At 34.4% G+C, this 25,493-nt stretch overlaps 1 protein-coding gene across 1 annotated transcript; it reads right to left on the reverse strand.

Annotated features, from left to right (window-relative positions):
• Positions 1-6,804: 6,804 nt before the first annotated feature.
• Positions 6,805-8,001, reverse strand: LOC107921668 (centrosomal protein of 135 kDa-like). The gene has a single exon (XM_016851494.2). It carries the CDS (start codon positions 7,999-8,001, stop codon positions 6,805-6,807), a length of 1,197 nt encoding a protein of 398 aa, XP_016706983.2.
• Between the last annotated feature and the right edge of the window lie 17,492 nt (positions 8,002-25,493).

Here is a 25,493-nt window from a genome sequence, read left to right on the forward strand (position 1 = left end):
GTGTCAGTCCCTGTAGGTTTCCATAATCTTCCCCACAATCTTCTTTATATTTTTATTAGCCGCTTCCACTGCACCATTCATTTTTGGGCGATACAGTGATGAATTGTGATGTCTGATCTTGAATTGACTGCAGACTTCTGCTATTGAGTTGTTTTTTAGGTTCAGCGTATTGTCGGATATGATTCTTTCAGGCATTCCATATCGACATATGATCTCCCTTTTCAAGAACTTACTGACTGATGACTTTGTAACGTTGGCATACGAAGCAGCTTCTACCCATTTGGTGAAGTAGTCAATAACCACAAGTATGAAACGATGCCCATTTGAAGCCTTCGGCGATATTGGCCCGATGACATCCATACCCCACATAGAGAAAGGCCATGAAGAAGTCATGACATGAAGATGCGAAGGAGGTGCATGCATTTTATCACCATAGATTTGACATTTATGGCACTTTTTGGAGTAATTGATGCAATCCCCTTCCATGGTGGACCAGTAATAACCGAACCTGATAATCTGTCTAGCCATTGTGAACCCACTGGCATGCGTTCCACAGATGCCTTCATGGACTTCTTCCAGAATTTTCTTTGCTTCCACAGCATCCGCACATCTTAAAAGTACTTGATATTTTCCCCTCCTGTATAAGATCTCCCCATCTAAGACTTAATCAATGGCTAGTCTTCTCAGAGTTCTCTTTTTATTCTCCGTTGCCTGGCCAGGATACTCACGATTTTTTACATATCGTAGTATATCTTGATACCAAGGACTATCATCGATTTCTCCTTCTTCAATATTGTAACAATGAGGCGAGTCTTCATAGATACTCATTTGGATTGGCTTCATATCCTCATATCTGCTCACCCTGATCATGGAGGCTAAAGTAGCTAGTGCATCATCCATCTGGTTCTCGTCTCGTGGGAGATAGCAAAAAGTGATATCCTCAAACTCCTTAATCAATTCGAGGACCAACTTTCGATAACTGATTAATTTGGGATCTCTCGTTTCCCATTCGCTCCTGAGCTGATATATCACCAATGCCGAATCTCCATAGACCTCTAACACTTTGATTTTTCGCTCTATAGCTACACAAATACCTATGATGCATGCTTCATATTCTGCCATGTTGTTTGTACAATCAAAATCCAATTTACAAGTGAAAGGATAATGATCACCACTCGGGGACACTTAGGACTGCCCTAATTCCATTGCCCACAGCATTCGAGGCTCCATCAAAGTTTAACCTCCAACCGTGACCTTCTTGTGGATTTTCTTCCGTAGCCGCTATACACATCAGGTCTTCATTTGGAAAATCAAAACTCAACGGCTTGTAGTCCTCCAGAGCTCTACTAGCTAGAAAGTCAGCAATTGCACTCCCTTTCACAGCCTTTTGGCTCACATAGACAATATCAAATTCAGACAGTAAGATTTGCCATCGGGTCATTCTCCCATTCAAAGCGGTTGACTCCATCATATACTTTAACTGGTCTAACTTTGAGATTAGCCAAGTCGTATGGTATAACATGTACTGCCTTAATCTTCGGGTTGTCCAAATCAAGGCACAACATAACTTCTCAATAGGTGAATATCTCATTTCACAGTCAGTGAATTTCTTGCTGAGATAATATATCGCCCTTTCTTTTCTCCCTGTTTCATCATGTTAGCCTAGCACACACCCCATGGAATTATCAAATACCGTCAGATATAATATCAGGGGCCTATCCGGGCTAGGTGGTGACAGTACTGGAGTGTTAGACAAATATTGCTTCACCTTGTTAAAAGCTTCTTCACATTCTTCATCCAAGTGTCAGGATTATGTTTCTTCAGAAGACGAAATATGGGGTCACATTTCTCAGTCAGTTGTGAAATGAACCTAGCGATGTAATTCAGTCTTCTGAGGAAACCTCGAACTTCTTTCTGAGTGCGAGGTGGAGGTAAATCTTGTATTGCCTTGACTTTGTCTGGGTCAATTTCGATTCCCTTTTCACTGACTATGAAGCCTAGCAACTTTCCTGACCTGGCCCCAAAAGTGCACTTCGCTGGATTAAGCTTGAGCTGGAATTTTCTCAATCTTAAGAATAATTTTCTCAAGACCCGTACATGTTCGCCCTCTGTACTAGATTTCGCGATCATATCATCAACGTAAACCTCGATTTCCTTATGCATCATATCATGGAACAAGGCTACCATAGCTCTTTGGTATGTCGCTCCTGCATTCTTTAATCCAAACGGCATTACTTTATAACAAAACGTCCCCCATAACGTAATGAACGTAGTCTTTCTCATGTCTTCAGGATGCATCTTTATCTGATTATACCTAGAAAAACCATCCATGAAGGAAAACAATGAAAAGCCTGCAGTATTGTCTACCAATGTGTCAATGTGGGGTAATGGGAAATTATCCTTTGGACTAGCCTTGTTCAAATCCCTGTAATCCACACACATTCGTACTTTCCCATCTTTCTTCGGAACTGGTACGATGTTGGTCACCCACTCAGAATACTTGACCTCTTGCAGAAATCCGGCATCAAGCTGCTTCTGGACCTCTTCTTTCATCTTCAACACGATATCAGGTCTCATCCTTCTGAGCTTTTGCTGTACTGGCTTGCAATCTTCTTTGATGGGAAGGCGATGGACTACAATGTCAGTACTTAACCCAGGCATATCTTGGTACGACCATGCAAAGACATCCTTGAATTCCTGGAGTAGTCTGATGAGGTCTTGTCTCGTCTTTGCAGAGATATCAGATCCGATCTTCACCTCTTTTCCTTCCTCTAAGCTCACAATTTTTATTGATTCCCCATGAGGTAGGATTTGCTTCTCGGCCCTTTCTACCATCTTCCACAAGTCAGGAGACAAACCACAGTCTTCGTCATCCTTAAAATCATGCAATCCCTCTAAACACGTGTTTCGTTCAAAAGGAGACTCTAAATTCGTAAGAGTAACATTCGTATCATTGATATCATAGGACCTGTTATAAAAATAATATGGATTCAGGAATTTGTTTGGTGCAATATGGTCATGAATGAAATGCAAGTGTAGTTTGAGAGAAATTCAAAATAACTGCTCTTATGGAAAGAAATATTTGCTCCAAAAATGACTGCAAACATGAACTTTATTAAAATAACGATTTTTTTGGACATGAGCCTATTTCACAAAGGAATCCTTATCACCTCTAGGCTAAAAAGCAATAAGGGTGTTCTGGACATTACTTTGAGGAAATCCTAAAAACTACAGGTATTTCTACTGCAGTCCAGTTGTTTAGCGCCCTTCCCGACTCGTAAGGACGAATATCTAGCAAAGTTCTTCCTCCCGTCGCTTCTTCATACACGGCGTGAATACTCTCTAACTCCGTGTTAATACTTCTGACCCCTAGCATTCCTTGATAGACAAATCCTCCTGATACAAAAGTCTTGGATAGGTGAGGAAAGGTCATGGGTTCCCATTTGACTTCATCACCTGTTAAACGAGCCCTTCTTCTCTCTCACTTCTTTTGTTGCTCTATCCTCCTCTGCCTAGCATCTAGCTTGTATCCTAAGCCAAAACGGTCCTGCTTGTCTTTCAACACTGGAGTCTCAACTCGGCCCTGAAGATATCTTCCCAACCCTTTTCTCGGCAAAGCTCCCTTTCCAACTGTCAATTGCAGACCCATCTTTGTGGTCTTTGATATTCCCGGAATTGGGATCTTGTTTCTCTCACGAATGAATGTTGCATTTACGAACTCCAAGGAACGGAAAGAGCACTCGATTGGATCATCACTTGTTTCCAAATAAGGCGCATCGTTGGTCACAAATGCAATGATATCTTCTTCAGCATTTATCGTCACAACCCGGCCTTCTGCCACCAACTTCAGTTTTTGATGTAACGATGACGGTACCGCACCTGCTAAATGAATCCATGGCCTTCCTAATAGGCAACTATAAGAAGGCTTAATGTCTATAACCAAGAATTCTACCTCATATATAGTTGGGTCAATTAACAAGGGTATGTCAATTCTTCCCATGACCTTCCTCTCGGTGCCATCAAACGCTCTTACCACATTCTGGCACGACTTCATATGTGAACTATCCATAGGTAGCCTGTTGAGCTTGGATAGAGGCAATACATTCAGTGCCGAACCGTTGTCTACCAGAACTCCTGGTAATATGCACCCTCTACACCTTGCAGTGATGTGTAAAGCTCTAGTGGATCCCATACCCCCAGGTGGTATTTCATCATCGCTGAAGGAGATGAAGTTATCAGCGCTTATATTGCCGACCAGTCGATCCAACTTGTTAACAGAGATATCGTCGGCCACATAAGTTCCATTTAGCACCTTCAGTAGTGCATTTCGATGTCCCTCTGAGTTCAGGAGTAAAGCTAGTACAGATATACGAGTTGGTTGTTTGTGCAGCTGCTCCACAACGCTGTACTCACTATGCTTTATGAACTTCAAGAACTCTTTAGCTTCCTCCTCTTTGATTGGTTCATTGACCCATAATTCAGGTTTACCGCATTCCTCTTCTTTCCAACCAAAGTTTCTTCTCTTATCGGTTCTACTCGATCTTCCATCTGTTCGCAATGCCTTCCTTTATCCTGATCCTCTTTACTGATTGTATCCTCCTTCCCCAGGATTGTCACATTACAATCGTAATTCTAAGGAACCCTCCTGTTTTCCTTATATACAAACACAACCAGTTTTTGAATGATTACTTTTGGTGTTATTCGTGCCCCAACCTCACTGTTCTGAGGTCACGAGATGATGACCACAGGATGGTTAGCCTTCGGAACTCCCAATGCCAACTCTGACGCGCATACATGGTTCTCCTCTTGAACCCCTTCACAGAATTCCATCTCCCTATTATCCATCATGCCTTGTAACATAGTTCTGAACTCCGTACACTCTTGAATTTCATGCCCCACTTCATGGTGGAACTCACAGTAGTTCCCCCTCCTCTCACAACTTCCTTCTGAGACGATTAGTCCCCTTTTCACCATCTCCTTCCAGACCCATCTCAAAGGAGTTTTCACATCCGCAATGTCTGCCTTGATTCCTCTATCTTCGCCCACCATATTTACCCCACCATCAGTGTGGTTTGGCAATGGATTCTCTGCCTTAGTCGAGTCATCAAATTTAACGACACCCATACCAATGAGCCTTTCAACCAACTTCTTAAAGGTCGTACAGTTTTCTACGGAATGCCCTGTTGTTCCCGCATGATAGTCGCACTGTGCATTCGCATCGTACCATTTGGGATACGGGGGTTGCAAGGGCTTCAGATAGAAAGGGGAAACTACGTGTGCATCAAATAAATTTCGGTATAGTTCCCTGTACGACATAGGAATTGGCGTGAATTGGGGCCTCTCAGTATTTCGCCTTGCACCGACCTCTTGTCTCAACGAGCTTTGCTGATTGGTAGCCACCTTTCCTGGCTGACTCACTGTTACTGACTTCGAGTAACCCTTGTTGTACATGACCGCGTTGTTCACCTCGTTTTCCTTCCTCTTTGAGGCCGATCTTCTGTTACTCTCTCCCACATCAATCTTCTCACTCCTAATGGCGTTCTCAATCATCTCTCCATTCATGACTATGTCAGGAAAGCTTTTTGTGGCACTTCCTAACATATGTGTAATGAACGGTGCCTTCAGGGTATTAATGAACAACATGGTCATTTCCTTTTCCAAGAGCGGCGGCTGAACCTGTACCGTAACCTCCCTCCATCTCTGTGCGTACTGCCTGAAGCTTTCACTCGGCTTCTTCTCCATGTTTTGAAGGGTGATTCTATCAGGAGCCATGTCTGTCACATGACTATATTGTTTCATGAACGATTGTGTCAGGTCCCTCCATGAACCAATCGTGGCACGACTCAACTGATTGTACCATTTGGATGCTGCCCCTACAAGGCTGTTTTGGAAACAGTGTATCAGGAGTTGGTCGTTGTTAACATATCCCGCCATTCGTCTGCAAAACATGGTGATGTGAGCTTCTGGGCAGCTTGTCCCATTGTACTTTTCGAATTCAGGCATCTTAAACTTATGAGGAAGTACTAAATCTGGCACTAAACTTAGCTGTTTTGCGTCAATGCCTCGATAACTCTCAGTGACCTCCATCGCCTTGAACTTCTCCTCGAGCCACTTGCATCTTTCCTCTAACTGTCTCGGTAACTCCTCCTTCACTCTTTCCTTCTCAACCACTTCGTCAAAGTCAAGAATGGCAGAGTTAATATGATTATTTTCAGGATTAAAACCCGGCCCAGTTTGGAGGTTCAAAATACCAGCCCGAAACTGCTGAGGCATGATAGTGACAGTAGATTTACGCGGGTATTCAGCTTGAGTTCGCATATGTGGAGAGGTGAAACCTGTAGGATAGAGAGGTTCATCATCATTTCTCTCATCGACATTTGTCATTGGGCCCTTTCCTTTATCACTTCCCTTAGTTATCAGTTGAGTTAACTTTGCCACTATATCTTCTTGGGATTCTCGCATCTTCTCAGACATCTCTTGTTTCATCTTGTCTAACCGCTCCTACATTTGTAGCTGAAGCCGGTCTCGCATCTCCTTCTGGTACTGTTCGAGCTTTTCTAATCTTTGATCCATATATTTTGTCTTTGCTCGAGTGTCGTATCGGTGTCGGGTTGGTTGGTTGGTTTCCAGGTTAACTGAGCAATGATTTTGACTTATTAGGATTTAATAAAGGTCTTTAATGTATATAATGCGATGCTAATGCATATGATGCGATGCATGAGGTGAATGAAAAAAAGGCGTTAATTATAATTCAATTCCACTCAGAAAACTTTACTAGAGAAAAAATTTCTTTACATAAAATGGCTATAAATAAGGCCTTGCCCTAATACTTAGAACTTTAATCTCCCTAAGTAATGATGCCAACTTCTGCCCCTGATCTGATTCTGATTCGTACTTCACACTTAGTATATCAGCCTGTATTTCCAGAGTCTGTAAGTGCTCAGCTACCCCTTGAATCTGAACCACAGCTTCTCCCATAATGTGATCCCTTCTTGCAACTTCATCCTGGAGATAGTGAAGCTGTTCACTTTGATGATCTTCGTTTGCTTCCAGATGCTCAATCCTGGCTTCATAGTTCTGCGATGCTATCTCTAATTCCTCTATAGTTTTTTTCATTTGCTCAATCCTGCTTAAACTTGCTTGCAGTTCCGCCACTGAATTTTGATTTCGGTATTGATAAATAATCTTCTCAAGTTCGGCCACTCTAGCCTTTAGTTTATCTCTTTCATTCTGGCTTTTTGACAAACTCCTCTCAAATGACTTATTTTGCTTTTGAGCCTCCTGAAATCTCTTTTCCCACCTATCGGCCTTGGCCTTTTCTTCTTGAACCTCTTGACGCCACTGCTCTGAGGTTTTTCCCAACCCAGCAGTTCTCACTGACAAACGTAATCTCTTATAATCCGTCTTCAAGCTGTTCAGGTCTTCCTCGACTTTGCGCTTCCCTTTTCTCAGGCCTTCGGTTTCCAGTTTCTGAACATCTATGTTCAGCCTTAAATTCATCTTCTCCCCTTCCATTTGCTCTATCTTCTTCTCAAGCTCAGAATTTCTTCTTTCAAAATCTTGCTTTATAATTTCTAGCTCAGAAGGGACCATATGTACATGCTTTTCCACAAATTGACTGTCTCCTTGACCTGGTACAGGTATGTTATCATTGATCCTTCTATTAAGCCACTCGATATATTCAGGCGTCATTGATGGACCTACTGCCAACCTCTTCAATCGGCGAGTCTGCCTCCAAGAATTAGTCATTTCTCGTATCTTCTTCTTGTAACCATCACACTTATACGAGAATTCACACTGAGCTAATCCATGGGTTGTTGGTACGAACTGCCTTGACCTATACTGTCTCAGTACCAATAACGGTGCATAGCCAATAGCCCCCCAAATCCCAAGTAAAGGGACCCAATCAAAATCTCCACACCTATATAAGATCTCATCTGACAGCATCCAATGAGCTCTCCATTCAATATCCCCCTCTTGAAGATTCTGAAGAGTTGCCATCCATTTTTCCTCTTAGATACCATCCTGCCTGTTTTGTTTTTTTTAAATTGAGCAGCAGATTTTATTTTTACTTCAATTTGGCTCGTCGCTGCGCAGCGTTTTAGAAGGACGGGATAATTTCCCTTATGGTCCTCCACTGTTACGCGCGCATTCAAGTGCCCCTCTTTTTTTAATTTCATTTTAAATTCGCCCCACTTCTTTGTTTTGACTCAATTTAATCCATTTTTTTTGTTTTTTATCATAATTATGCTATACTATTTTTTTATATATTATTTTTTATTTTTATCTTATTTATCGTTATTAGTAATATTATTATTACTATTATTACCACATTCATTTTTTTAATTTTTCTTTTTTACGGTTTTTTTTCATTTTTTATTTTCTCATACTTTATATATGTGTACATATATACTTATACATTTTTAAAAAATAGATACATATATACATACATATTTTAGTTCTTATATACACATATTTTATACATTTGTATATATATTCTGTTTCCATAGTTTTTTAAAATAAATATGTATATATATATGTGTATACATCTACATTTTATAATACATATGTTTTTTTATATATGCATGTTTGGGAAATTTTTATGAATTTTGTTATTCATTTGTATACTTATATATGTGCATTAACGTATGTATATACTTTTATTTTCACATTCACACCTACATGCATTATATATATATACATATATCACATTCTGTCTTTTTTATGTATAATTGTATATGTGTTGAGTATATATGCATATCTACCTGCAGATTCATTTACTACACTTGTATATATATTTGTAAATATTTATGTATATATGCTTTAAATTATAGTATCTGTATCATATTGTATATTAACTCTTTGACATACCCTTTTTGAAAATGTATTTTGGTTTTAACCATTCATCAAAGTTATTTTCTTGATTTAAAGGTTTTTTTTGAATAAAAGCATTATTGGAAGTTTGGGATTCTCGAGGGAAATTGAGCCCTAACGTATTGGGTTCTGATTTTCTTTGTCAATCCTAAATGACCGAGAATATTTTAATATTTTTTATTCAAAATGCATAAAAATTATTTTTGGGAACTTAACTTGTTGTGCCCTAACGCATTGGGTGTGGCATGTTACTTTCTCGAAATGAAGATTTTTCGTATAAAATAAAAGTGATATTCAAGTTTGGGGATTATGAGGAATTGTACCCTAACGTATTGGGACTCGATTTCTTTACATGACTTGAACAATTGATTATCCTTTTGCAAATTTCATCATTCAAGCTTATTTTAAAATCTTTTTTAACTTTTGACACTAAGACATTAAATAGTCAATTTGGTACCGATTTTTGGGCATTACGAGGGTGCTAACCCTTCCTCGTGCGTAACTGACTCCCGAACCTGTTTTCAAAATTCGCAGACCAAAATAATTTTAAGGTGGGCCGGTCACACCTTAATAAAGGATCGGTGGCGACTCCAGTTTTATTTTTAAAAAGTCGACAACTAAATTTTTGTTTTCAAAAAACGGTTTCGACACCTTTTATTTAGCAATGATTCTATTATTATAAGTGAAGTCATACCTTGCACAAGTCATGTACCCAACATACCAGCTTTTGGCTCACTACCTTGAGAGTACAAGTTTTCAATATATCAAAGCACACAAGTTATACATACATGGTCATTCACTTACTCAATATTTAGGTAAGTTACACCATGAATGTCACAAGTGAATAAATCCATAAATGGATAAAATATAAATTCAACTTGGGCCATGCCTAGCGTATTGTTAGTCTAAATAATCACATATATGCCTCCATTTCTGATAGTCAATTCAGCTTTGATAGCTAAGACAAGTTATCTCTCCAATTAGACTTATATACGACATAATAGTCCTGACATGAATCATTTTCTCAACCTAGTTTCATAGGCTACATGCAAATTAGATAACCAGCTAATATAAGTTGCCTTTTTGAATTATAATTCGACCATTTAATGCAACTTGATATTAGTCAAATCTTAGGTACCAATGAGTCAATATTTGTTTATTCATTTTTTTACATGTAAAAACCATTGAGGAAAATCATACAAAGAATATTACATAAACATGTGATTTTTATCTATATATTCATTAAGTTCAAGAAAATGACAAGTAGATAATGATGAAATTAACTGCACTCAAGGCACAAATCTTAACATGGTTGCCACATGTTGAACTACTACATCACCCAAGCATAATGCTTCCATACAACAATATGAAAGCATACGTTGATCGTGTAAGCCCTCCCTAGTTTATAAGTATCCTTTGTCACATCCCTTAGTAGTACTACATGTGTCCTTGACCTATTACAGTGTCCATGAAACTACAAATGATTATTTATGGTTAAAAAAATAAGAGTTATGCTTGTAATCAATTCATTAAATACTAATAGGATAACAACTTACCTCTCCAACTAAATATCTTTTAATGTCAATTTGGGTCTATGTAAGCTCACGATAATAAATAGCGTGACCCAAATTGATTTGAAATCTACAAATATATTAAAATTTATAATACACATTATAAAATCTTATAACCTAAAATATGTTCCATATGTTAAACATAAATCTATTTTTGTCTTTTCACCAGTAAAAATGCTAATGGATACGATGGGATTGGCGCAATAAATGGCATCCACATCTATGCCAATAGCATGTTAAGTGCATATTTAATTCTTTTTAACTTGATCTATCACTCTGTTAAGTGCCTATTATAGGAATGCTAATAGCATGAACCCCTAGTTGTGTGTAGGGACACGACTGAGGTCATCAAGAAATAAAAAATAGATTAAGTGGCAAAGAATCCCCGACTTATCTAATATAATCATTCCACCAATGATGTACAAGTTGCATCCCTAACATACTACTTGAACTCTTTATTGGTCACATGGTCTGTTAGAGAATGCTCAACCAATGTATTCAGCCAGGTGAACTTCACTCAACCCTCATTGATATCACCTCCGCCATCTAGGTAATGCCCAATTAACCTATTCAATACTGGCTCAACATCATAATGAGCCACACTAGTGAAAAGAACTCCTTCAATTGGAAGCCTCGTGATTAGGGCTACATCTATCAAAGTGATTATCGCTTCAACGTAGGAAAAGTGGAAGGTAAGAGTCTTCAACCTCACCTTTCCACCATGGTTGTGAGCAATGACAGTTACATTGAAATATAAGGTACTTCAGCCGCCTTCAAAAAAACCCACTACCTGTAAACATGATTGAAGTTAATGATTCTCCTTTATCGGTATCGGAATATGTATGTTTTGTCGAATTCATAGATTTCATTCCTCAACCAAATAGGTAAACTAAAACAAAAATAATCTATATTTTATGTTCAATGATATAAAGGTTAAATACTAAAATCAAAAACTAACAACAAATAAATACTAGGTTAAATATTGAGTTAATAAAAATTACCATATTCATGGTTGTTAGAGCAATACGATCCTTTTCCCCTCAATAGAGTTATTTAAAGTTTCAAATTTAAGGTAAAAAATAATAATTTCAAGGGATTTGAGCTGAAAAACTCAACAACGATGGGAGGCAACTTTGCTTGTGTGAAAACAAAAAAAGGGGCACTTTTATAGGCATGAAAAAAATAATGAAGGACTTGACCTATGGATGTCAACTTTTACTTAATACATTTATTAAGGCTAAATTTATAGTAAATAGTGAAAATTGAAAAGGTTAAGTTTATAGTAAATAGTGAAAATTGAACTGCAGAAGAACTCAACATCCATTCATGTCTACTTTTAATTAATATATTTATTAAGGTTTTGTTTATAGTATATAGTGAAAATTGAATTATAGAAGAACTCAACACCTATGAGTGTTGAGCTTCATTGAACACATTTATTAGGTTTAGGTTTTCTAAATGATTAAAGTTTTAAAATAAGAAGAACTCAACATCCATCAATGTTGAGGCCTTCTTGTATGTATTAAACTCTCTATTGCTTAAATTAAATGTAAAAAAAATTATATTTAATTCGAAACTTATGGGTGTCCAGATCTTTGTATGTTGATTACAGCTAAAATACTCAGTAGTCAACATTAAATGCAGATACATTGATTTGTTTTACAAGGAAGTCGACACCAATAGGTGTTGAGGTCCTTAAATCTATACTTGATGAACTTGATTTGAAATCGTTTCTCATTTAGTCGAGTGAAATGAGATTAGAATCGAGTAGAGTTGAATCAAATAAATTTGTTAAATTAGAGGGAAAAAACTGGCCATATTGAAATCTTGTTGACAATATGACTAAATTCCAAGTCAAAGAACATAAATATCCTATATTTTTGAAAATCCTTTAAAACAAAATAAGAGAAGATAATTAGTATGATAAATTTGATTTGATGATTTACTTGTTTAAGGTATCAAATTTATCATTTTGAATTTTTTTAAAATTATAATTTAGAATTTTTATATATTCATAAAATTATTGAAAAAATATTTTAAAATTTTAAAGATTATTTTGAGTTTTTTTTGTACTTTTTTTTAAAAGGGATCAATATGTACATTTTCAAAATTGTTAGGACCTAAAAGATATTTACATTAATTTGAGTTATTAAACTCAACTTAATTCAAACTCGAAAACTCGAATTTCAAGATAATTCATTTCCTCACCTCGCTAGAAGGATTTCACACAAATCAAATGATGAAGAGCTTATTTGAGCTTTGTTGGGATTTTATTCTCATATAAGGATATATACATAAAAAGTTTTGTGCAAAGGTGATGGAAGTGTAAGGAAAATTCTGATGCCAGGATCCTTAGACTAAAGTTTGAAGATGGAAGAACGGTCACTGGAAAGTAAAGGAGTGTTGGTAGAAGAATAAATTCCGATGCCAGGTTCCTTTAGACTAAAGCACTAAATGATTAAGAATAATCTTTTGCTTAATTAATCATAAAATCTTTCACTTCAATTTAATTAGTCTCTTTGATTAATGTCGGAATAAGATGAAAACCCAATTATTTAGATGCTTTCTTGCTTTAATTTTCTTTATATACTTCACATTGTGTCTAAATTATTTATCACATATTTTATATCGAAAAAACATTTTTGTTTTGAAAATATTTTTTATATTTAGTAATATGTTATATCTGAACCTCAATCAGGTTTGGCCTTAACTATGTTAATGGTCTCAAATTATTGGTTAATGGAGAATCAAAGTCAATTTATCAATGAATCACGAAATGCTATGGTTCTAAAATATGATTTTTAAAATTTATTCAGAAGTAATTCACGGGATCGTGTACTCTTTTCTTTCCTAGTTATAAAAAAAATACAAGTGGGTGAATCCAGCCTTTTCTTGAAATAAACAACTCGCACACACTCCCTTCCCAAAAAAGATCAAAACACCAAGGACTACACTTAGACTTATTGGATTTGTGGCTAACATATCGGTATTGGCGGATGGCCAGTAACCCAAGAAAACAAAAGAATCGATTGCATTTTTCATATAATCGCCTATTTTATTTTAGATAGACTAAAAAATAAAACAACTCGATTTTTGTTTATATCACTTTGACTCCTTTTCTCTACTGGTGCTTCAAATTTTTGATACTAAGTATTCAATACATACCATAATAATATAATATTGTTTATACAATAGGAATAAATTGTCCACAAACACCAAATATTTCAATTTATCAACCACATTAAAACAACCGTTATGGTGGAAGGTAGTATCTTTAACCTTGCAAAATCCTTTATGGTTATTATTTTCAACCAAGAAAGCCTTGATAATCAAAGGTAGCAAAAACAAACATCTCATCAAACCCCTCTCTCGACATTACTTCCCCATAAAGGTGTGATGCTTTTAACTTTAGTGAATTTGTGCAAGGCATTAGCAATCTCAATAAGTCCCTCTATCATACTTTGAATATTACTATCGTTAGAACATTCTACAACTTCTTTTTATAATACCTCGTACTTGGTCTAGTGACTTGATCAAATATTATAACAAAATTTAAAGCTTAAAAATATTTCTGATAAATTTTGAGATGACTTATGTCCTCCCTAACACACGTACTTTAATATTGTGCCTCTAAATGATTTTAAGAAAGATTGTAAAAATCCTTGAAACTTTAATGGTGAATATCATCACCAATTTCATAAAAATACCAAAAATAAAATATTAAGAACGAATTTCATCCCTAAAGCTTTGAGGACCAATATGGTACCAAAATCATTTATAACATTTTCGTCTCTGAATCTCTAATTAAATGAACATTCTTTAGAAACTCATTAATGTTATGAATTTATATCTAACAATACAAAGTAATTCTCTACATCTAAAATAAAATAAATAAAAGCTACAAGATTAATTTTTATTCAAATTTAAAATATTATATCACAACTTAAATTTATAACGAAAATCCTTAATTTAAAATAAAATAAAACTTTCAAAAATGTACAGTTGATCAAGCTGAATTGATGGATCTAGCACTGTCAACTTTAGTTATGCATAACTCAAAATCAACATATTTAATCTACATGTATCAATACGTTCTTATTTAACTACTAAAAAGAAGAATGAAAAAAAAGTTAAAATGTAACCCCCAAAATTTTGGATTAGATGTGATGATTGAGTTTAAATATTTTTGGAAGCAACATTAGTAGCATTTTGTCATCCATAAAACCATACATTATAGTACTTTTTGGTACCGTATAGTATATTATATGATTATTTTGTAGCGTTATATTCACAATTCGAGTTGTTATATCGAAGTTATTATGCCTGTATGATTATTACAAAAAGAAAAAAAAAACCATTGAATAATTTAATTAATAAACTAAATTTTAAGGGTTTATTTTAATGTCGCTAATATGACGTATTTTTTTAATCATTAGGCAAGTTGGTCCTATGTTCATTTCATTTCATGTTGTGACGTCTTTTTTTACGTTCTCATTTTATATCTTAATTTCACTGGTTTTATAATTATAAATCTAATTACATAAAATTTTGAATATATGATTTGGAGTTATATATAATTATTGAAATACAATGCACACCAAGGAGACGCAAGCCCATGATATCCAACTATGCCCTCTATGCGCCTAAATGGACCTCACCTATCCATTCTTTTCCAAATATCCAATTCTCCCGCTTTTTAACAACACTTCCTATTCTCGCTATTCAAAAAAAATCGGAAAAAAAAAGTATTCTAATTTTGAATTATTCGAATTGATTTAATCGAATTAATTTAAATTTCTTTTCAAATTTCAAGTTCGAATCGAGTTGAAATCTCGAATTCGAATAAACTAAATATCAAACCCTTTTACTCTCCTCCCCCCTCAACACTCTCCCTCAAACCCTTTTACTTCTCTCCAAACCCCAAAAACTTGTACTTCTCTCGAACCCCTCAAAAAAAATTTTCTTTTTTGTTTTCCCCCAAAACTTCTATTTCATTCCAAATCCCAAAAACTTTTTTTTCGAATTTATGTCTACTATTTATATTATTGAATTAAATTTCACATTTTTTACTATTTATATTATTAAATTGTTTAATCATGCTGAATCTTTATCAATTTCTGTTAAAATTGAATTATTGATGATGCTATAAAATTTTCTGTTGGTATCAATTTCACATTTTATCTTTAAAATAACTTTTATTAAAAAAATCACATTTTTTACATTTAATATACTTTTTAATTTCAAAATATATGGTGGCAAGAATCAGAAGATAATTGAAGCAACTAAGCAAGCAAAGAAGCTAACACATATATAAAAGATTAATAAACAAATTATGAGGGGATGAAAGTTAATATCAAATTTGATTACGGTGGATGGTAGTGGCTCCAAGGACCAAAAGTCATTTTTTTTAATTTAACTCGAACAAATATATTTGATTCGATTAGATTTGAATTCCACCTCACTCGACTCGATTCGAGAAAATTTTAAATTGAGTTAGGATGATAAAATAGGATTCGTCAACTTGATTAACTCAATTTTTTTTCATTTGATTCAATTCGATCGAATGCTCACCCTAATTCCCACTAAGGGACCAAACCAAGGTAATCACCACTAGGATCCAAACAGGGATTCTTATGTGCATCAATGAATTTGTTGGATTAATACATCATTTGGTTAAAGAGTTTGACCCTTTTTTTCTAATGTGATAGTTGTACTATTTTTCATCTAATGTGCTATTTATATTTGATAAAAGTTATACATTTCGGCACCTAAAGGTAATAGTGTTAACTTTTTAGTATTTAATTTGGGCTTTAGAGTTTATTTGATGACCATTCATAATTAACTAATAATATTAGCAATTAACTTCCATCAAATCATCTCTAAAACCCAAATTAAAGCATATCCATCAATTAAACATTTAGAAGTTAACATTGTTACCTTTGAATACCAACATATACAACTTTTATCAAATGCACATACTATATTGACTAAAAAAATAACATAAGTATTATACTAGATCAAAAAATAACATAGATATCACATTAAAAAAATGTCAAACTCAAGTACCAAATGATATATTAAGTCATCTTTATATAAAACTTTTGTTTAAAAGTATATATTTTATAAATTTTAACATCATAATAGTTTATTTCAAATAAACTTTAATATTTTCACAGGTGTATAAAATAAGGAACGCGATGATATATGAAAGCTTTGAGTTTTAAGTTAGTTTCTTTAGTTTCAAAATACTTCATTTTTTTAGTTATATTTATCCATTTTTAAAATTAAGTTTTAAATATGATTTTCTTACCATCAATAGTAATAATAATGTTTCAAATAATAAACAGCTTTAAACATCATGTATTAAAAATGTGATGGGAAAGGGGGTATATGAATAGATCTTGATGAGCTTCTTTATTCTGTAGCAATAGATGTTGTTGATTGCACAATGGAAGTTTGGATCTGGAGCTTTGAACTGTAGGAGAAGAGAATCAAGTGAGTCTCTATGTTGACTCTTGTTTGCATAATGATAGTAACTGTAGATCTATAAAAAAAGTGGTTGAAAGATGATGTTTTAATCCTTGAGGTTACAATATGTTCTGTATGTGACCCTATGTGTGATTATTGAAGTATGTTTATAACCGTGCTAATGTTTGATAAGAATGATATGTATACTTGGTATAGATCTATTGAGTTCAAGTAGATCAATATGAAGTATGGTTGCACCTGAATGTCTGGAATATGTATATGTGTCTTAGTTGTATGTTACTCGAAATGTTTTGATGAGAGTGGGTCTAAGCATGATGAGTTTATATCTGTCTCTGCAGAGTAGTCTAAAGGGGTCCATCTGAACTAAAAACACGACCTCTGATATGAATTTCTAAAAGGAAAAGTCAATGGTCATGACATCATATGGTGTAAGACCATAATTGGGCTATGGCATCATATGGAAAATAACTAAAGGAAGGTGATTACTCAAAAAGGGGTTCTCTGCGTGTCCCAAGACGATGAGAGGCAAACCTCACAAAATGTGAATCTAGGTGAATCCCTACTGTAAACATGCCAGAAAAAGGAAGTCTTTATGGCAATCTATGAAAAAATGAAGCCTTTGTGGCGATATATGAAAAAGGAAGCCTTTTGTGGCGAACTATAAAAAAAAAAGCCTTTGTGGCAAACTCTTTATAGAACGCCTTTGTGGCACACTCTTAAGGATTTCCTTTGTGGTGTATTTTGAATAGAAAGCCTTTATGGCATATTCTAATAGTTTTCCTTGTGGCGTGTTCTGTACAAAGCTATATAGAGTGTTAGTATAATTATCTAAAAAGGGCTTTGTAAGATCAATATGGTATCAGGTATCTATTAGTTGTATGGAAAGTATTATACAAGGTTAAGATATGATTGAAGATAATGAACTGATGAATCTCTCTGTAACGGGTTCCGTATGAAATAACATGACGTATTATGCATGGCTTTAAGTCAAGATCAGAAAGAATTAAATAGGCTAGAGTATTTGATGAACACGAAGAAGTAAGTAAGTAAATTCTAAAGAACAAGTCAATTTATTACAATATTATAGATCTAATTACCATTTGTGCTAATGTTACTATATAAAGCTTTAAATTCAATTAAAAATAGTGAAATAAATATAGCTTTTTTAAAAAAAATAAAAATAAAGATCTAATCACCATTACTTTGATAGAAATATTTTTAACTAAATAAAAAGTCTATTTGTTTTATTTTTTTCCTTTTTAGCATTATTCCATATGGAAACAAATTACACACAATTATACAATGTACAGTAATAATGCTAAATAAAAATATGATTTAACTTTACATAAAAATTGCTCATATTGTTAATTTTATTTATGAATGATAACAGTAAACAAAAAAAATGATATTCCTGAAATTTGGTCCCCCGCATGAAATTGTCTAATTTGTGTTGTTTTTTTTTTAAAACCAGAACCATATTCATCTTTGAAGATATCGAAGATTCAAACTTCAACTCCAATATTTGTTCCTCAACGGTTTATTATGTAATTTTTAGGGTTGTAATAAATATAATTTATATTGTTTTACATTACGCTTTATTAATTTTCAAAAAATGAAAGAATAATTCTTCAACATGAACTCAATCCAAAGAATTCGTATACATCTTTAACAGTAGGGTTTTTTTTTCATATCTTCTGTATATGTTCTTTTTAACACAATGGCTAAAATTATCTAAGTCCCTCCTCAACCCATAAATAGGAAGATAATGCGCTTCAGAACACTCAAACCTATATTCTCCTACATTGATAACAATACTCATGATAATCGAACTAAGACTCAATCTTTATAAATGTTTTTATATACTCATCATTATTAGAATTATTTATTTAAATATACTCGTACTTTTTTCTTTTTCCTTTTTTCTTTTCCCTAATCAAATGTTTCTTCTTCTTCTTTTTCTCATTTTCGCTTAAGAACCGGGGGATTTATGGGATTTGAAACAACCAACATAGCAAAAGAGCTAAAACATGCTAAATCTACAATAATAATTTAATAGATTATTCTTACTTCAATTTTAATTATTAATTATGCTACAAAAGTTTCTTTTTTTTGTTTGATTTGTTTTTTTAAAGGAAAATTCACTAATTTTTTTAGGATTATAAAATTTGAGGGAAAAAAATAACAAATACTTGTTGTAGGTAGTGAAGGACAAGCTCCATCAACACAACTAAGGTTTCAGCCTCAGCATCAATAGAACATTATAGCATGTTGACAATTGATTCTGTCACAACTCAAGTACGACTGTAACCTCCCCAACCCGGCCTAGAAATTAGGCCCGAATTCAAGAGATTGCATCGGTCATCAGAATAGCCTAGTAGCAATCGAGGTTTATAAAATAGTCATTGTAAAACAATTGTTTATTTTGGTAGAAAACTTTAATCTATTTTTAGAAAAAGTTTACGAGTTTAACAAAAACCAATTTAGCTTAACTTTTCTACATAATGGTGACTACTTTTGAAAACTTAATTAATTTCTAGTTTATTTAATACTTAAAAATTTATTATCTTGCAGCGGACAAATTGATACCTAATATTAGGTTTAATAGAATTTGTTTATCATGCAATAATAATTAAATTCCCTAATTTTAATAACCTAATCATAATTAAGGGTCATGCATGCTGAATAATCCAAAAAAAAAAAACTTAAGTCTCATGCCACAGTTTAAATAAAATATTACAGTTTTTGAATAATAGAAAATTTCAAATAATATATCTAAAATGTTATGATAAACAAAACCGAGCTGAGTCCCTCTGAATGTCGTGTTCGTGTCCTAACTTGGTAGGTTATCTGTAAAGATAGAGAATAAAGGGGAGTGATCTATGAAACTCAGTATGAGTTCATTCACAAGAAAATCAATGCAAACAACCGATAAGTCACAATAACGCATAGTATAATCGCAATCAGATAACAAATCAGAAAATTAGTTTTTCAAATTAACCATCAATAGTATCACAGAATTCCCATTAGTAATTTTAGAATATCAATTTTTAAGTTCATCTCATTGTCACAAAATCTTAATTTTCACCACTATGTATATGCTTATGAATGCAATGCAATTTCAATTATCAAAAAATGGTCCTACCCCACCGCTACACACCACAGTAGAAGTTTCCCAAAACTCCTCTACCTTTATAGCACATTGCGGATAAACTACTCATCATTATGAACGAACCACTCGTGGATAAACCACTAGTAATAAAATGGGTGAACGAACCACCGGGGTGAACGAACCACCAAGGTTTTTGGTGAAAAGTTTTTGCAAACAAGCTGTCAGTAGGTTGTGGATACACAACATGTTTGTAGATTAAAGTTGCTAGTACATTGTGGTTAAACCACTCAAATGGTGTGGATAAACCACTCAACAATGCAGATAAACTGCTTAACTTCCTCCGTTCATGTCGTTCCATCCCATCCAATACAATATGGCATGCTCAAAATAGTTCAATACAGTATCACTTAATATGCTCTTAACAAAACATTATGGTAGAATATTGGGAATGTGCCCATATTGTATTAAACATGTAATTGTTTTCTATTTATTTGAACGATGAATAAATAAATAAATTTAATTTCACATTTCACTATTATGTCTTTTGTATTTATGTCTTTTATATTTTGCATGCATAGTGAAATTGTGACAAGCAAGTATTAGCTCATTGATTGTCTAAATTTCTAACTGAAGATAAGTGGCATTGTAAAGCATGTTTACATTACGAGACTATAACACCCCAAACCCGACCTAGACGTTATAGCCGAATCTGACGATGTCACGTGGTAGTGCTTTTCAAAAAATAAGTTGTTGCTAAATCACATTTTCTATTTAAACATTTTTTTCATTATCTTATGTTAATTTCAAATCGTGTCATTCGTTTTCAAAACATTATTCATTTACAAATTGTTATTCAATTTCAAAATTTTTTTTATTGCGGAAGCTTTTAAACAGTTTGTGTATTCGTGATATTTTTGATAAAACATTAATTTCATTTGAAAACTTGAGTTTTACCTAACACTAGCAGATTTAAATCATAAAATCGTATAAAAATCCAAATTTAAACCAAAATCCGTAAAGGCCATAATTACAGCAAAATACTCCCAAATAAAAGTAAAATCATAAATATGTAATAAACGATGTAAAAGAAGTCGTGTGGCCACCATTGAGTCCTCCACCGCACCGATCCGCCTATATCTAGGGATTACCTTACAGATTAAACAGAAGGGTGAGTTTACATAAACTCAGTGTGTAATCCCCATACAAATGAACAGACAATAAACAGATAATCATAGTCTGGGCTTAAGCCTTTTTTAGTATCAGTATCAGTTTAGTTTAGGTCTTAGCCCATCTCAGTATAAAAACAGTCAAGCAGTAGGGCTTTATCCCATCACAATATCAGTAGCAGTAACAGGTATGCAATCACAAAAATCCTACCCAACCAGCCTCTACACACTATCTCCGTCCAACCCTACACTCCATGTGGGGATATAATCAGCCCACCCATCCCTACACTCCAAGTAGTATCAAATGCAGCACTAGACAGTAGTTTGCAGCTGTACTACCAGTAAATTAGGCTTGAAGCCTTTCAGTACACTTCCTCTGATTAATATCAACCCATCCCCATGCAATGCAACATACAATTATGACATGCTATCTCATGGTAACAGTACATACAATATCAGTTCAGTGAAATATCATCATGCTCAGTAACACATATACATATATCAGTCAACCAGTCATTTCATTCAATTAGGGGTCTAGGTAAACTTACCGACCCTACAATAGGTTCACAGTCGTCTCGGGCGACCCGTACAACCTTAGAAACAAATCAGTGAGAATGGGCCTACGAGCCCATGATGTTCGCCCATGTGGGCCCACACGCCCGTGTGGCCCTCATGGCCCAAATTGGCTTTGACCACGTGATCCATTTTAATGTAACTCGTGCTAGTTAATTATTCATGTGTGTTTCCACTATTTACTTATATGATCCTTCAAAGTTGTCTACTTCAGTCACTGTTACTAAATTATATGTATCTAAAGCTGCAGAATTTCGAATTAAGATCCGCAAATTTTTCCTAAAACTAGACTCACATGTCTTCTTACCATAAAATTTTCATAATTTTTGGTTTAGCCAATAAGTACAGTTTATTCTTTAAAATTTCCCCTATTCTGCTGTCTAACAGTTTCAACCTTTCTACACTAAAAATTAATTATCTTCACGTACAGAACTTGAATGATGTTCCCATTTGTTTCTCTTGAAAATAGACTCATTCAGGATTTTAAACATATAAATTATAACCTATAATATTTTTTATACAATTTTTAATAATTTTCCAAAATCAAGACAGGGGATTCCGAAATCATTCTAACCCTGTCTCACTAAAATTCAAATTTCTCATAATATGAATTTTTTTTCTTACTTTGTTTCTTCTATGAGAAACTATACTCAAATATCTTTAATCCCATATTTTTCTCATCCTCTAATTCATTTTTCACAATTTATGGTAATTTTTCAAATTTAGTCTATTATTTCTGTCCAAATAGCAAGCAATTTCGGCTTTTCGCCGAATCCGTTATTTTTGTGTTTCGGGTACACACCTAGTTTGTTTCTGATGCTTAATCACTCCCAAGCACTCCAGAACCTATATTCAAAAATTTGAAACTCAAGCTCAGTCACATAACTTGAATTACTTACAACAGTCAATTCCCAAAACTATCGACAACCTTACCTCGCTTGAGCAGCCCCAGTTTTTTCCACAATCATAGCGTCAATTGGGATCTACCAGCCCCTTGATTTGCGCCTAATCAGAATATGGCTCACATCAAATGAAGATTCATTGAATAATATAGAGAAGAACTCACTTACCAACTTACCGAATGACACAATCGCACGTTTTCCCAAATGGTGAAGAAGGAAAAGAAAATGAGAGAACTACTATGAGATTTTCGGCAAAGATAGGATCAAAAAGAAAAAGGCAGTAACATGATGATGAAGAAAAGAACAAATAAGACACGAAAGAATCAACAGAAATTCAGCAATGAGTCTTTTACGAAAATTTTAGAATTTGAGAAAGCTGATATTCTGATAAACAAAATTAATCTCGATTCTGATATCTCCTCTATCCAAGTCTCATTAATTATCTCCATCAGCCTCTCCACTATCAGAATTTTAGTCCATCTCAAACTCTCACACGACACAAGTAGAAAAATAAATCCTTTGTTTGCATAGGGATTCGAACTCAAGACATCAAACATAACCAACACTCCACTTAACCACCAAACTAGCAGGCCTATTCTGTTAATAATTTACCAACAACTAATTAAGAACCTACTGACTAGAGATAGGGATTTATTCATAAAAAAAATTTGTCCAAGCTAAGGCTTGAACTTGGGACCTCTCACATACACCCAGAACATTTAACCACTAAAGCAGATACATACTTTTGTCACAGAAACATGGAATCATATGTACCAATTTTTTTGGGGGGCGTTATAGAGAAAGACAACTTACTTCAGTAGATAATCTAAATGAGTCCGTAATCTCGTAAAAGAATCAAAGTGAGCATTTGATTCAAATACTGAGAAGGATTATTATGTCGTCTACAATTCCAATTGGAGAGATAGCTAATCTTAATTACCAGAGCAGTTCACTCCACGAGTAGAGACATAGATTTATTCATTGGTAGAATGATACATTGGACTGGACTGAAGATGAATTAATTCTGACTCCATTTGTGAATTAATTTGCTTGTGATGTTCATGGTATGATTTACCTAAATCATGAGTTAGTCACTGACCATGCGTATGGAACTCATGTGCTTTCGTATAAGTGGAGACTTATGCTCTAAGGATGATCGAGCCCATAACTGGTATTTTAGGTGCATGACATATGTATGGCATGGCTTTACTAGCAACAGTGGAATTCATAGCTTAATTAAAGAGTTAATGATATCTTCTCATTGGCATTATGTTGATGATATCCTTTCATTGGCATTGTGTTGATTGATAAATATGAAACGTGGCCACGGGTTGCTTGTTCTGGAACGAGTAATTTATCATAGTCATTCGTTGATAGTGATCATATTAATCATTAAGAAGACATAGTAGTGAAAATGAGATAAAATTGGATTGTATTGAATGAACGGATATCACTCAAAGGAATCAAGGATATTGTAACACCCCTAGCCCTTATTCGTCGTCGGAACAGGGTTATAGAGCATTACCGGACTTTTTCGATCAAATACGAATATTTCATATCATTTAACATACATATCAGAAGTTAAATATAATCACTTATATTGTCCCTTGTATGAGCCCTCGAGGCCCAAAATACACGTTAGAAATGAATCAGGACTAAACCGGAAACTCAGGGAATGTTTTGCAAAATTTTAAAATTTTCCTTAGGTGCAGCAGACACATGCCCGTGTGGCCAAGCCGTGTGAGAGGTACGCCCATGTCTTAGGCCGCGTGGCATTTGATATGAGGCATACAGTTGTGTCTCAACCCTTGTCTATACCCGTGTAACTCAACTTGGGCCACACGGCCAAGCCACACGCCCATGTGCTAGGCCTGTGAAAATACATGGGCATTCTGTTTCTCAATTTTAAGGATGCAGAGGACACATGGCTAGACCACACGACCATGTGCTAGGCCGTGTGTCTCACACGGCTGAGACACACGTCTGTGTCTCTGCCCGTGTAGACGAAAATAGGCCATTTTTAGGCTACATTCCTCACCCATTTTTTATTTTAACCTAAACACTTAAAATTTCATACTCATAGGCTATAACAAGACCTATAATACAACTAATTCCTAGCTCTAAAGATGTCATATCATCTCATATATCATAACATTTAAAATTTACCATATTGATTAAAAACACATATTCTCATACTTATGCTAAATATATCATACTTATGCTAAATATATCATACTTTCTCAATCACCAACATGCCTATAAACTATCTATCATTTATCCATACCAAGCCATATCAAGCATGATAAACTACCTACATATGTATATAAGTTGATTGTAAGAAAATAAACAAAATGTAATTCATGACATATACACAACCAACTTTGATCAAGCCTAGACCAACCCTATACATGTCATATAAACCATAATGCACATTAAAAAAGCTATCGGAATAAGTTGGATAGTGTGACTTGATGTGTCGATCCGATCTCCCAACCTCACGTTAATTTACAATGACATTAAACAACACAAGTAAGCTTAATAAAGCCTAGTAAATTCGATAAGTTAAAAATAAATCTTACCAAACCTAATATAACAAATCAAATAAGCAAATTATTCAATAAACACTTCCTGCCAATCACAACCCCAATTGATGAATACACTTATTTCAAATCAATTCCAATATTAAATAACAAATCTTTCAATTTCAATTGTATAAGTCACTTACCAAATCTTACAAAATCGGAGAACGACTTACGGATAAAAGTACATCATTTTTCAGAAGCCCGAAGGCTGAACAGAAGCATATAAG

Source organism: Gossypium hirsutum, chromosome D01 (assembly GCF_007990345.1).
Source record: "Gossypium hirsutum isolate 1008001.06 chromosome D01, Gossypium_hirsutum_v2.1, whole genome shotgun sequence".
Lineage (NCBI taxonomy): Eukaryota > Viridiplantae > Streptophyta > Magnoliopsida > Malvales > Malvaceae > Gossypium > Gossypium hirsutum.

Excerpts from the sequence above, each read along its gene's own strand:
- LOC107921668 (XM_016851494.2), bottom strand. The coding sequence starts at position 8,001 with ATGGCAACTCTTCAGAATCTTCAAGAGGGGGATATTGAATGGAGAGCT.